The sequence below is a fragment of the Passer domesticus genome, chromosome 15, assembly GCF_036417665.1.
Source record: "Passer domesticus isolate bPasDom1 chromosome 15, bPasDom1.hap1, whole genome shotgun sequence".
Classification (NCBI taxonomy): domain Eukaryota; kingdom Metazoa; phylum Chordata; class Aves; order Passeriformes; family Passeridae; genus Passer; species Passer domesticus.
Window position 1 is genome coordinate 3,282,618 of NC_087488.1, and position 13,788 is coordinate 3,296,405.

At 61.5% G+C, this 13,788-nt stretch overlaps 3 protein-coding genes across 3 annotated transcripts; 2 read left to right on the forward strand and 1 right to left on the reverse strand.

Moving 5' to 3' along the window:
* Positions 1 to 849: 849 nt before the first annotated feature.
* LOC135281658 (deoxyribonuclease-1-like 2) lies at positions 850 to 3,989 on the forward strand. Its single transcript, XM_064390706.1, has 7 exons — positions 850 to 996; positions 1,295 to 1,383; positions 2,375 to 2,458; positions 2,574 to 2,674; positions 2,749 to 2,861; positions 3,077 to 3,442; positions 3,939 to 3,989. Exons 1-7 carry the CDS (start codon positions 850 to 852, stop codon positions 3,987 to 3,989), a joined length of 951 nt encoding a protein of 316 aa, XP_064246776.1.
* Positions 3,990 to 4,227: 238 nt separating this feature from the next.
* Positions 4,228 to 10,088, reverse strand: ECI1 (enoyl-CoA delta isomerase 1). The gene is made up of 7 exons (XM_064389988.1): positions 10,002 to 10,088; positions 9,595 to 9,741; positions 8,527 to 8,654; positions 7,871 to 8,017; positions 6,898 to 7,019; positions 6,036 to 6,214; positions 4,228 to 4,728 (listed from the first exon to the last, which is right to left on the reverse strand). Exons 1-7 carry the CDS (start codon positions 10,039 to 10,041, stop codon positions 4,562 to 4,564), a joined length of 930 nt encoding a protein of 309 aa, XP_064246058.1. The 5' UTR covers positions 10,042 to 10,088; the 3' UTR covers positions 4,228 to 4,561.
* A 925-nt stretch (positions 10,089 to 11,013) lies between these two features.
* Positions 11,014 to 13,732, forward strand: PTX4 (pentraxin 4). The gene is made up of 2 exons (XM_064389987.1): positions 11,014 to 11,764; positions 11,878 to 13,732. Exons 1-2 carry the CDS (start codon positions 11,636 to 11,638, stop codon positions 13,090 to 13,092), a joined length of 1,344 nt encoding a protein of 447 aa, XP_064246057.1. The 5' UTR covers positions 11,014 to 11,635; the 3' UTR covers positions 13,093 to 13,732.
* The last annotated feature ends 56 nt before the right edge of the window (positions 13,733 to 13,788 follow it).

Here is a 13,788-nt window from a genome sequence, read left to right on the forward strand (position 1 = left end):
CTTCCCTCTAATTACACTGTCTGAATCACCCAATTAAGGCCAGTGCCCTTCACCCCCTGCCTGGCCACCGTGCCCACCCTGTGGTCTATCAGCCACCCCAGATGGCAGCCCCCCAAGCCCCACATACCCATCCAGTCCCACAGGGATGCCCCAGCATTCCCAAGTCTCCCTGTTTGTCCTTTGCTGTGTCAGCACAGGGATGGCTGGGCTTGCCCCACCCTGTCGCCCTGTGGGATTTTTGGTTTCCCAATGTGGGAAGGAGCTCAAAGTTATGTCAAAACCTCCAGGGGGTGTCCGACTCATCCTGCTCTGCCGGCACCTGGGCTGGGAATAAAGCCGCCCGTCCTGCTGCTGGCAGGGCAGAGGTGCTGTGCCTTCAGCGAGGTAAGGACGGGTCCAGGCTTGGTGCCTTCAGCTGAAACAGGTGGGACTGGGATGATCTGGGAGAAGTTGGGATGAGGAGTCGCTCCTTACCCCAGCAGTGGGGGCTGTGGTGAAGTTTAAGGATGTGGAACAGCCTGGGGTGCCTGGAATGCTGGCGGTGGTGGATGGGGCTGGTGGCAGTGAAGACATCCTGGTGGGGGAGTGGAGCTGGGTGATCCCTGGAGCTGGAAAAGGCAGACTCACAGCAGTGAGACAGGATTTATCTTCTTCTGGGAGTGGTGAGCTGGCAGACTGCCCACACCAGCTCTGCAGCCTGCTCTGGGCAATGCCCACCATGACACACTGTCACACACCAGGACTTTGGAAGGATCTACATGTTTTTTAACTCTACTCCAAACTCAAAATAGTGTTCTGAGTTCATCTCCCATCTCTGCAACCCTGTGCCCCAGCATCAATCGTGGAAGAATGGGGACTGTGACACTGGAATTGTCCCTGCTGGCTGTGGCTCTCCTGTGCCCAGCCAGTGCCATGCTGCGCATCGGTGCCTTCAACATCCAGGCCTTTGGTGACACCAAGATGTCCAACAAGGAAGTGGCAGAGATCATCACCAACGTGAGTACAGCCAGTGCACCGTGGGGGTGGGCTGTGTGCTGGGACAGGCCCCGGCAAGGCTCCTGTGTCAGAGACACGGGGATGTGGCTGAGGATGGGATGGCATCGCAGTGCTGGGGATGGCCTGGGTGGATGAAGGCTTGCGGGGTGTCAGGCACAACCTGAGCCCCTCTGAGCCTCCCTGGGGACACTGCCCTGGCCCCAAGGGACATGCAAGCCCCATGGTGCTGAAGCTGGAGCCATGTCCCTGGCTGGGGATGGGGGGAGACTCACCCTGAGCTGTCCCCTCGGCCTGGCAGGTCCTGCGCCGCTACGACGTGGTGCTGGTGCAGGAGGTGCGCGACTCCGACCTCAGCGCCGTCACCGAGCTCATGGAGCAGCTCAACAGGTACAGGAGGGGCTGGGACTGGGATGGCAGCACCAGCAGGGAAAGCCAGGCCGCCTGAGCAATAAGAGGCAAAAATGAGTTATCCATCAACACAGAGTTTATTTTCAGGAAAAAAAAAAAAAAAAAAGGACGTTAGGAGAAACGTGCTGGGGCAAGGAGGAGGCACTGAAAACAACACTGGGAATAACCCAGTGAAGGGAATGAGGATACAAGTGATACAAACCCCTTCTGAAAGCTGTAAGCTCACCAGAGCATGCTGGATGGAAAGGAACTACAGCTCTGGCAAGCTCTGTCTCCAAAATTCCACAGGACAGGGCAGAAGGAAGAGAGGGGGAAGAAGGGACAGGCAGACCTTGCACCCCAAGACTCTGTGAGTGGCCAGAGGACCCCAGGATGGGCACAGCAGCGGATGATGCTTTGAGGGGGGTGGTTCTGGCACCTTATGAGGAAGAGGGGCTGCTGAGGTGGGCTAAAACTGGCCACAGCAGGGTGGCAGCCCTGGGTGCTGACCCAGTTTTGGGAGAGGGCACGGCTCGGGACCATGCGGAAGCTGCTGCTGCCGTGTCTAAAGGCAGCTCGTGCTCCTGAGCAGGTGTGCCCAGCCCATGTCCTCACCCCTTCCGTGTCCCCTCCAGCATGGCCACAAAGCAGCCAGGGCAGGGAGGGTGACGCTGGGTGCTGCAGAGCCCCAGGCTGCTCGCTGACCTAATTTAGCTCTGCTGCAAATGAAGGTGAGGAATGTCCCTGCAGAGAAAGGGTGGCAGGAGCTGCCCCACGTCATGCTGTGCCCAAGGAGCCACGTGGGGGAGAGGCACTGGGGCTTCAGAGCTGCTATACCTCATGTCACCCCACAACCAGGGCACAGTGAACCATGGGGCCTCTAGAACAGGACCACTGGTGCAAACCCTGGGGCCACCCAGCTCCTGGACATGCCAAAGCCAATCCAGGATGGTCCCAGCCACGTCACTGTCCTGCCTTTGTGTCTCTGCAGTGCATCCACATCCCAATATGACTACGAGATCAGCGGCCCCCTGGGACGGGAGAACTACAAGGAGATGTACCTGTTTATCTACAGGTAATGGGGTGGCAGTGCTGCTGCCTGTGCCATGGCACTGCAGGGCCACCAGCACCATGGAGGAGACAAAGGGGCTGTGCCAAGTCCCAGGCTCACCATCCTTTTGTTGCCACAGGACAGACGTTGTGTCTGTGGTGGACACCTACCAATATGAGGACCCCCAGGATGTCTTCAGCCGGGAGCCATTCATCCTGAGGGTCTCAGCACCCAGCACCAGTAAGTGGGGGAACAAGTGGCCGTGGGTTGTGGCATGGGGTGGCCGTGGGGCTGACATCCCTCTCCCCTGGCAGAAGTGAAGGAGTTTGTGCTGGTGCCCCTGCACTCGGCCCCACATGATGCTGTCGCTGAGATTGATGCGCTCTATGACGTCTACCTGGCCATCATTGACAAGTGGGGGACTGATGTGAGTGTCACCAGCACTGGGGGGGACACAGAGGTTGGGCACTGAGCCCCAGGGTCTGTTTGACACCACAGGGGCTTCGAGGCGAGCACAGCTGGTGCAGGAGCAGTGGGGTGAGAACCCTGTTCCTGCCCTGTGACAGGGTGGTCCCTGCCACCCCCACGGGAGGGCTGGTGGCAGGAGCAGCCCACCACCCACATCTCCCATCTCCCCTGCAGAACATGATGTTCCTGGGAGACTTCAATGCCGACTGCTCCTACGTCCAGCCCAGTGACTGGCCGTCCATCCGCCTGCGCTCCAGCGACATCTTCAAGTGGCTGATCCCCGACAGCGCCGACACCACCGTGGGCAAGTCAGACTGTGCCTATGACAGGTCAGCACTGCCACCACTGCCCCCTTCCCTGGCACCCCGGCGGCCCCCTGCCTGCCCTGCGCTGCCAGCAGGGGCAGGAGTGGCACCCACCACCCACCCACATCTCCCCTGCAGGATCGTGGTGTGTGGCAACAAGCTGAAGAGAGGCATCCTGTCCAACTCAGCTGGTATCTACAATTTCCAGCGTGCTTTCCAGCTGGACCAGGAGGAGGTGAGCCAGGATCACACATCTGGGGCTCTAGCAGGCACCAAAGCTGAGCTGGCACAGGCTGCAGAGCTGTCCATGTCTCTTTGAGGGGCTCAAGGTGACAAGGGACCCAAAGGTGGAAAGAGGACATGGGATTTGAGGTCACTGCCTATCCCCATTGGGAAGAGAAGAGATGCACAGGGTGGGCAGTTTTGTATTGTCTTCTGTGGGCAGGACTCAAGCCAAAGCCAACCTTCAACAACCCACCACTGGCACAGAGCCCCCAGATGAGACATGGGGGCTTGGAGGGCAGGGGGCACCCTGCCAGTGCCCACCCAAGCCACACCTGGGCACCTTTCCATGAGAGCTTTGTGTGTCAAGTATCTTGGGGCTGGGGACAGTGTGCCCCCTCCAGCAAGCAGAAGGTTCTGGCAGGGCAAGGGACTGCCCTGTGAGCCCCAGCAGCAGAGCGAGGGGTGAGTGGCTCACTGAACATCTCCCACCTCTTGCCTTCCTCCAGGCCCTGGCAGTCAGTGACCACTACCCAGTCGAGGTGAAGCTGGCAGCCTGAGCTCCTCCTGCAGCCACAGACCAGGATCCAGCTCCAGCTCCCACCAGCAATCCCCATGAAGGTGTTCCACTCAGCCCCATCCACAAGCCATGTGCCTGGGCTGCCCCAGATCCCAGTCTGGAGAAGGATGGCAGCTGGCTGTGCCCACACCCCCAGCCCACCATGAACCAGAACCTGGGGACAGGCCACCAGCCAGGACACTGTGACCACAGACAAGCCATGGAACAAAGCATCCATCTCCTACCTCATTGAAGATTTATTGACAAACCTCATTTCACGATTAACTGTTGGACAGGAGGGAGGACATCCAAGGACCATCAGGCTCAGACCACAGCGTGTTGAGACCCTGTCCCTGTCCATTCCTCGGGGGGCTGGGGGGCTCTCCCTGCCCTTGGGGAAGGCAGCAGTGGTGTCAGGCACTCTACGGGCACAAAGGGAAGGGGCAGCTGGGTGGCCGTGGGAGCAGGTGGCACGTCACCAACTGCTGGCACTGCAGGTGGCTTCGCTGTGAGACCAACAGCTACTGCAGCGTTTCAGAGGGTGACTCGACCTCCCAGGGACCAGCTGGATCCTCAGCTCTTCCTCTTCTTCAGCATCTCCATGTACATGCGAAGGGACTTCTGGATGGACTCCTTTGAGACGAAGCTGACGAAGTTCTTGATGTCTTCCTCCCGGTGAGCTACCAGGCGGTCCAACACCGCCTTCCTCATCATGGTCTTGGTGATCTGGCGGGCATGGTCTGCAGAGAGGACAGCAAGGATGAGGAACACGCCCTGTTCTCACCCCTGACCAGCTCTCAATGCCACCAAATGCAGGTCTAATGGGATAGTTCACACAGCAAAGTGCTCTTGAAAGCAGCAGGGAAAGGGGTAAGAAAAACCCATCAGCTGGGAGCTGAACTGGATAAATTCTCATACAATAAATTATGGTTGTACTGCTCAGTGGGGAAATGACTGATCTACTGGCAAAGACAACAAAAAGTTGTGTACTTCATTCTTTCTGTACCCTCCAGAGCCCAATATCCACCTCCAATACATACCAGCAACCAAACAACATTCCTTATTTGAAACTGCTGTGGCTCTAAGCTGAACCAATTCCTTCAACCCCTGCAAGACAGTCTGCTCCTGCCAACTATGCTGTACAAAAGCCAGCAACACTTCCCTCGAGCTCATCCCTGGGCCTGTGCCATTCCACATGAATAGGGGATGCTGCTGGAGCTGCCTGAGGCCTCGAGCACATATCTGCTCACAGCCTCACAGAGCTAGGTGCAGTGATGTGGCAGCACATCTGCTGCACAGATGTTTTATTCACACACTTTGTGACAATGAAATGAGGACTGACCCCTTCCATCCACACACTGGGAACCCTGGATTGCTCCAGCACCCAGGTGCTGAAGCCACCTCCACCCAGACACAGCTCTGATTTAGGAAAAGGATCTGCATGGGACTCTTGGAAGTCAGGAAAGGGCACAGCTGAGATATGCTCCCCAGTCTGGGGGGTGAGGTGTCACTCCAACACCAGGACAGCAGGGAGGAGGGGTGGCATGGGCAGATCTGTGGAGAGCCCTCTCCCAGCCCAGGATCCTTGTGCTGCAGTCACGGAGCAGCCCAAACACACGGTGCCTGTGCTGTCTGTCCTCATCCACACCCCCATCACTGCCATCCAGAGTGCCAAGAGTTGATTCAGACCATGAAAGCAGCCTGGCAGCCACCCAGGAGCTCTCAGCCAGCCTGTTCACTCAGCTCCACGGCAGCTTTCCTGGGCTAACACCTCCACTGACAGACAGAGATTCGGTTTGTCTGTGGAGCTCAGACACCTCCACACTGACTCAGCAGGGCTGACAGGATGAGCTGAGCTGGAGCCACATGCCCTGAACCTTAGCACAGTGTCACTCTCCTTTAGCCCAAGGCTGCTGGGACTGCTGGGCTGAGCTTTCCTACCTCCCAGCCATCCAAACCTCTCCTTTCAATGGAAACTGTCACACAGCTCCAGTCACCAGCACCTCCCACTCAGACCAGGCCCCCTCCTCTTCTGCCAGAAGTTTACCAGGAAGGGCCAGCCACTGTGCCATGACAGCTGCAGCCTTCTCCAGGAGCTTCTCCTCTGGCACCAGCTCGTCCACGAGGCCCAGCTTGTGGGCCTCAGGTGCAGGGTGGAGGGAGCCCAGCTGGAGGGAGCGCTCAGCAATTCGGTGTCCCACAACATTCACAAACGTGTCCTTAAACCTGCAAGAGACAGGAGGGAAAGCCATGCTCAGGGGCAGCTCACCCCTGCTGTCAGCTGCTCTCATCAAGAGCTGACAGCATCCTGGTCCCACTCCTCAGGCTCAGGGAACAGCAGCTGTGGGCTCAGTCACGATGTGAAAATGGTGTGAGAAGAGCCATTTTTGGTAGTACCCCTTGAGTTGTTTCCTCTGTAAAAAAGCTGCTCTTTTTACTCTCAGTGCCTATGGGTACCCACTTGATGTGACTGAAAGCTCCTTCCCAACAGTACATTTATTCATTCCTAGGGCAAACAAGGGCCTGGGGGTCAGTATCTTAGTGTCCCTGTGCTTTCAGAGATCTCCATACAATGGGATTTTGCAGGTACACTGTGAGTACCCAGAGAAAAACCTATTCCAGACTGAGCCTGTCCCATGAGATCTCCCAGCACTAGTTCTGGAATTAATTTCAGGGCCAGAACTGAGGTCCTTGGTACGGGATGTGAGCACATTCTGCAGCCTGAAAGCTTTCCAGATACCTGCAGGACAGGACAGAAATGAGGTGTCCTCTCCTGCAGCTGCAAATACCTGACCCCTGACACACAAACCACACCGCTGTGACCAGCTGAACTGACTAATTAACCCCTTGAAGATGAATTCTTTCTAGAGGTCTACACATGATATTATAATTGGGAGGCACTGGCCTACCAGAAGGGAGCCACAATGCCCAGCTGGGCTTCGTTCAGGCCAATGCTGAATTTGGGGTTCTCTGCCATGATCCTGTAGTCACACGACAGGGCAATAAGGCAGCCCCCGGCCGGGCTGGACCCCTGGCAGAGAGAAGGACAGAGTGAGTCCAGGACATGGTTACAAACACCCCCCAGCCTTGCTGATCACTCCAGAGCACAGAAGACACCAGGAATACAGAGCAGATGTCCCCCAAATTGCTGACCACCTGATTCCAAACAGTTCTAAAGAAGATTTGTGATGTTTATCAGGGTTTTATAGAACCACAGGAGGGTTTGGGTTGGAAGGCACCTTAAAGCCCATTTCATTCCCAGCCCCCTGCTACAGGCAGGGACACTTTCCACTAGATCAGGTTGCTCAGAACTCCATCCAGCCTGGCCTTGGACACTTCCAGGGATGGAGCAGCCACAGCTTCTCTGGGCAACATGTTCTAGGGCCTCACCCCCCTCATAAGGAAGATTTCCCTTCCATTTGTGACCATCTTTTCCATGGCTCAGTGCTGCTCAGCCCTGCACAGGATGCCTGAGAGAAAACCCAAGTGCCTTCAGTGGGGGGCTGCGGACAGACACCACTGTGAGCTGCCAGGGCAGCACCGCCCTGGAAAATGAAAACAAGACACCAAAAAATGTAATCACCCATCCATGGACACAGAGACTCCAGCAGCACTTCCCTGCTGGCCAAGAACCCCAGCTGGAGGAGCAGAACCTGCTGGAAAAGCTGAAGTGTAACCCAGCAGTGCCTGCAGCTTACACAGAGCCTGCAGCATCCCACGCTCCCATGCCTTCCCACAGAACCGACAGACACGAGTTTTGCCTGAACACCCCAACAGGCACATCCCTGCATGAATTTCAGCCTGGTTTTTCAGTTGTCCCTGCCCACACAGCCCACAGCAGGTGACAGTGGCACCCTGAGGAGGAGGGCCCAAGGGACATACGTTGACTGCAGCCACTGTGACCATGTTGGAGCCGTAGAGGCGGAGCCACATCTCCTGCACGGCTCTCCAGAACTCGGTGTAGTGCTCTGTGCTCTTCCCACACATCTCCGTGATGTCCAGGCCAGAGGAGAATATTTTGGGAACAGCCTGGAATTGGGAAAAGACAGAGGTCACTGAGAGTCCCAGGGAAGGAAGGATCCTTTAGCTCTCAGCCTGGCAGTTGGAGGAAGGCAAAGTGATGAATATGTGCTATAAATCAGGGTCTTTTGGGTTCTGAAAATATCTCCCCAGTGCTCCCACTGCCTGGATTATCCCATTACCCTGGCATGCAGTGCTGGGCCTCTCTTGCAACACAAGCAGGACGGGGTCAGGGTCCCTGTGTGAGTACATCAGCCACACAGCACAAAACCTGTCCTGTCCCATTGCCAGCACCACCTTGTCCCCACTCTACACTCCCAGCAGCTCCCTGTGGGTGAGCCAGGAGGTGTCACAGGATGTGTCAGGTGGCAGATACGCAGATTTCATTTTCATGACAAAGCACAACACTTGGTTGTCATTCTTCTGCTAGAAAGGGGCACAGAAGAAAGATCATGGCTCTTCCAAGAGTGCCCTCCCAGCCTCCCTTGCCAGTGACCCAAACAGGAGCAAACCCTCACAGAGGTGATGATCACACCCCGGCAGGCCCGGTTGTTCTCCAGCTTCTCCAGGCCTATGGAAAACTCTGTGAGGAACTCCAGGCTGAGGCTGTTGACTGGGGGACTCTTGAACTTCATCATGGCAACACCTGTGCAGGGTAAGCACAGCAACGTCAGACATCTCCCCACAGCAGTTCACACTGCCCTGCTTCCCTCACCAAACTGTGTCCTCCCACTCCCACTCAAGAGCACTCCTGGCTGTTTAACAGTTTCCAGAGCAGCAGAGACAAGAGCAAGGTCCTGTCTTTGCCCAGACCCACCCACAGCCAGGGTCACTCAGCAGGTGGTGGACTGGAGCACAGGCCAGGCCCTGTGTGGTGGCACCCCGCGTGTCCCAAAGCCCAGCCACCTTCCGGGTCACAGTGCCCAGCAGTTCCCTTCTCTCTGGGCTCGGTGGGGAAGGTCGAGCCCGCAGCCTCTGTCACAGCAACAGCCTGTGTGCAGGGGGTCACACACCTGCTGTGAGCCTGTCAGCACCACGGGAAGGCTCTGAGCCCTTGTTCCTGCCCACACTGCACTACCCTTCCCAAAGGGCTCTCCCGAGTGCTTAGCCTGGGTGCTGCAGCCGTGCCCAGCTGGGAACAGCACGAGGACACACCAGGCACCTGAAAGCAGGACCTGGGAAGCCACAGGAAGAGGCCTGGGTGCCTTTGTTCAGTGCAGGGACATGGGCACGTGACAGCTATTCCTGGTAGCCAGGTCACAGCAATTCCCAACAGCTCTTCCCTGATGGAGCCCTGCCACGTTACCAGGTGCCCAAACCAGGGACCCCCAGAGAGGGGACAATGCACAGGCAGGGACAATGACAGCCAGGATGTGTCTGTAGCACCAACCAGTACCCACAACTGGTGAGACTCCCAAGCCCAAACACTTCTCCCTGAGCCTCCAAAGGAGCTGCATCTCCAACGCCTGGGGCTTTGGTGACTTTCCATGCCCAGAGCCACAGGGGACAGGGGCAGAGGGGACCCTGCCTGTGCCCCACAGTGCCCGTGGGTTGAGGGTGACACCGCAGAGGTGCTTCCGCCGTACCTGAGCTCTCGTCCAGCTCCACCTGGATCCTGTTGTTGCTGAAGGGACGGCACGGGGCCAGCGGGAGGCCTGGGGGCTGCGGGGGGCTGGGGGCCGGCCGGGGGGCCCTGTCCCACGCTGGGAGGCGGCAGCACAGGGGCAGCACACCTGCGGGACACAGACAGGTGAGGACGGGAAGAGCACAGCCCCCACAGGCGTGGGGTGCGCTCCCCAAAACCGCTCTGCGCGGACACGGCGGGACACGGGGACACCCCGACCCGCTCAGGGAGGAAACAGGGACACCCCAACCCGCGGCAGGGGGACACGTGGAACACGCTGACGGTAAGGGACGGGCACAGAGAGGCAGCGGGGCGCGGGGACACGCCGAGCCCGGCGCAGGGAGCGGTCGGGGCAGGGTCCGGGCGCACCTGAGCGGCCGATGCGGCGGGCGAGGGTCGCGGCCGCCATCTTGTGCCGGGCTCAAGGGTACGGGGCGGGGCCCAGGGGAGGGCGGGGCCCCGCTGCGCCGCGTTGAGGCCACGCCCACTCCCCAGCGCTCCGCCCACCTGGGCGCTGCTGCGCGCACGTGCTGCCCCCTGGTGGCGGCCCTGCCGCACCGCCCTGCACTGCCGGCACTGCCCGCTCCGTGCGACCTGTCTGTCTGTCCTGTCCTGTCTGTGTCTGTCTGTCTGTCCTGTCTGCACTGCTGGCACTGCCCGCTCCGTGCGACCTGTCTGTCTGTCCTGTCCTGTCTGTGTCTGTCTGTCTGTCCTGTCTGCACTGCCGGCACTGCCCGCTCCGTGCGACCTGTCTGTCTGTCCTGTCCGTCTGTCTGTCCTGTCTGCACTGCCGGCACTGCCCGCTCCGTGCGACCTGTCTGTCTGTCTGTCTGTCCTGTCTGCACTGCCGGCACTGCCCGCTCCGAGCGACCTGTCTGTCTGTCTGTCCTATCTGTCCTGCCGGCACTGCCCGCTCCGTGCGACCTGTCTGTCCTGTCTGCACTGCCGGCACTGCCCGCTCCGTGCGACCTGTCTGTCTGTCTGTCCTATCTGTCTGTCCTGTCCTGCCGGCACTGCCCGCTCCGTGCGACCTGTCTGTCTGTCCTGTCCTGTCTGTGTCTGTCTGTCTGTCCTGTCTGCACTGCTGGCACTGCCCGCTCCGTGCGACCTGTCTGTCTGTCCTGTCCTGTCTGTGTCTGTCTGTCTGTCCTGTCTGCACTGCCGGCACTGCCCGCTCCGTGCGACCTGTCTGTCTGTCCTGTCCGTCTGTCTGTCCTGTCTGCACTGCCGGCACTGCCCGCTCCGTGCGACCTGTCTGTCTGTCCTGTCTGCACTGCCGGCACTGCCCGCTCCGTGCGACCTGTCTGTCTGTCTGTCCTGTCTGCACTGCCGGCTCCGTGCGACCTGTCCTGTCTGTCTGTCCTGTCTGTCCTGTCCTGTCTGTCTGTCCTGCCGGCACTGACCGCTCAGTGCGACCTGTCTGTCTGTCTGTCCGTCCTGTCCTGTTTGTCCTGTCCTGTCTGTCCTGTTCTGTCTGTCCTGTCTGCACTGCCGGCTCCGTGCGACTGTCCTGTCTGTCTGTCTGTCTGTCCTGCCGGCACTGCCCGCTCCGTGCGACCTGTCCTGTCTGCCCTGCCCTGTCCTGCTCTGCCCTGTCTGTCCTGACCTGCCCTCCCCTGTCCTGTCCTTCCCTGTCTGACCGCTCCATCCGACCTGCCCTGTCCTGCCCTGCTCTGTCCTGTCCTGACCGTCTCCCCTGCCCTGTCCTGTCCTGCCGGCACTGACCATTCCATCCCACCTGCCCCGCATCCAGCCGTGTTCCCAGGATCCCCCCACCCCTTTCCCACCTCCCAGCCGAATGGCCCCGCCGCGGGACGCGGAGCCCGGGGGCTCGGGGCCAGCCGCCCCCGCAGAGCCTGGCCCGGGGCCTCGGCGCTGGGAGCCCCGGGGCTGCGCCGTGCCAGCGGCGGCTGCGGATCCCATCAGCGGTGGAGGCCGCCCGGGGGGACAGCACGGGGGCAGGGCTGGCTTTGCCGTGCGGGCAGAAAGCGTCGGGCAGCGGGATGGCGGGCATGGCGCTGTCCCTCTGCCTGGTCCTCGCAGCCGCCCTGCAGGGCGGCCTGACCCGGGCACCGGGGTCCCCGGCCCGCCCCGGGCCGCTGCTCCTGCGGCTGCGGCGCCTGGAGGAGCAGGTGGGTGCCCGGGCAGGGAGGGGGTGCTGCCCAGCCTGTGCCAGGGACACCCGGCATTTTGGGTGGGGACTCGCACGGGTATGTTCTCCCCACTCCATCCCACTCCTTTGCAGTTTCTCCGGCTCCAGGAGGTGACACTGAACCATCTCCAGAGCATCGCCAGCAACTACAACATCTCCTACAACATCGACGGGCGTTTCCAGGCGCTGGCGGAGCAGGCGGAGGCGGCCGACGCTGCCCGGGCCGCCCTGGCTGCGGAGCTGGCCCGCCTGGCCGCTGCCGGCCGGCGGCTGCGGCGCAGGCTGAAGCGGCTGGAGGGGACAGTGGGTGCCCTGAGCCCACAGCCCCTGCTCACCCACCCTTCGGCCGCACCGGCGGAGGCCGGCACCGCAGCGCCCGGTGTGGCAGACGCCGCCCGCAGCCGGGGCAGGCAGCTGGAGCGGCAGAAGGGTGCCCGCAGCACCCCCGGGCCCCGGCAGCAGGAAGGGCTCTGGCTGCCGGCTGCTGCCGGGCCTGGCGGGGCACCCGGGGGGGATGAGGAGAGCCCTCGGGATGCAGCACCGGCACCCCAGGCCGTGGCAGCGGCGCTGCCCACCGTAACCACGGCTCGCCAGGAGCAGCCCCCGGCCCCCCGGCAACCGGGAGAGGCCAGGCACGGCCCCCCCGTGCCCCAATCCCCCGCCTGTCGCACCGGTGCCGTGCTGCTCTTCCCCAACGCCTCCGGCGAGCACGGGGCCGTCCTGGCGCTGGGGCCGCACCGCGGGCTGCGGGCGGTGTCACTCTGTGCCTGGCTGGCCACCCCCGCCCCTCGCCTCGGCGCTCTCCTCTCCTACGCCCCCGAGGGCGGGCGCAGCGAGCTGGCCGTGCTCGGCCGCGGCCGGGATCGGCCTGGCTCGGCACGCTTCACCCTGGGCCACGGGCAGTTTCGGGAGCTGCCGGTGGCGCCGCTCCTGGACGGCAAATGGCACCACCTGTGCCTCACCTGGTGCTCCGGCCAGGGCCGGTACCGCTTCTACGTGGACAGGAGGCTGCTGGCTGCCGGCTCCGGCTTCCAGCAGGGCTATGGAATCCCCGCTGCTGGCTCCCTGGTGCTGGGCCGGGGGCAGGACGGCCCCAACGCGGACCTGGGCGCTGGAGAAGCTTTTGTGGGTCACCTGGCTGGCTTCGCTCTCTGGAGACGGGCTCTCCTGCCCGGGGAGGTGGCCAGAATGGCGAGCGGGCGGGGGCTGCCCCGAGGCCCCCTCCTCACGCTGGCCGGTGCCTCCTTGCGGGGCGGGGTGCGGAGCGTGGCGTGTCCCTGCCTCCAGCGCTGCCTCGGACGGCGCTGACAGCGGTCACGGCTGGCTCACGGAGCCGCTCCCGGCCCGAGCTGGATGCTCCCGGGGTGATGGCACACCCAGCACGGAGGGCGTCTCGGGAGCGGCACCACCGGGGGGGAAAGGGGTCTTGGCAGCCAGAGCTGGGACCAAAGCCACAGGTCGCCTGCTCCTAGAGGATGTACAGCCCATGGTTCCTATTAAAATGCTCCCAGCGTGGAGACACCCAGTTTATCTCGGTCCTGCTCATTCACTGCAGTGCTCACAGCCGGCCAGGGGCTGCTCAGCGCGGGCAGCGGGAGCGGGTGGCACTGCTCGTTCCCTGCGCTGAGTCAGAGCAGGGGAAGCGGGGCACGGGACAGCCCGTGACCGGGGTGAGCCGGAGCCGGTGCCGAGCGCTGCCCCTGCCCGCGGGGCCCTCGGCGGGGCAGGGCTTTGGCCCGAGCTGTGCTGCTCCGTCAGGCGAAGCACACTCTCTCCCGAACGTCTGCTCTGCGGAGTTCTGTGCCGGGAGAGCTGGAGCAGCGTCGGCTCCGGCCGTTCCCGGAGCCCCGCGTTCCCGGGGGCGGTGGGGCCGTGCTGCCGGCTGGGGCAGAGCCTCGCAACCTCTCGAGCCGCCGCTACCGGGGTCTTGCTCATTCCCTTCCATTCCATTCCGTTCCGTTCCGCTCCGGGCGCGGTGCCCCCGCCGGAACTACAACTCCCATG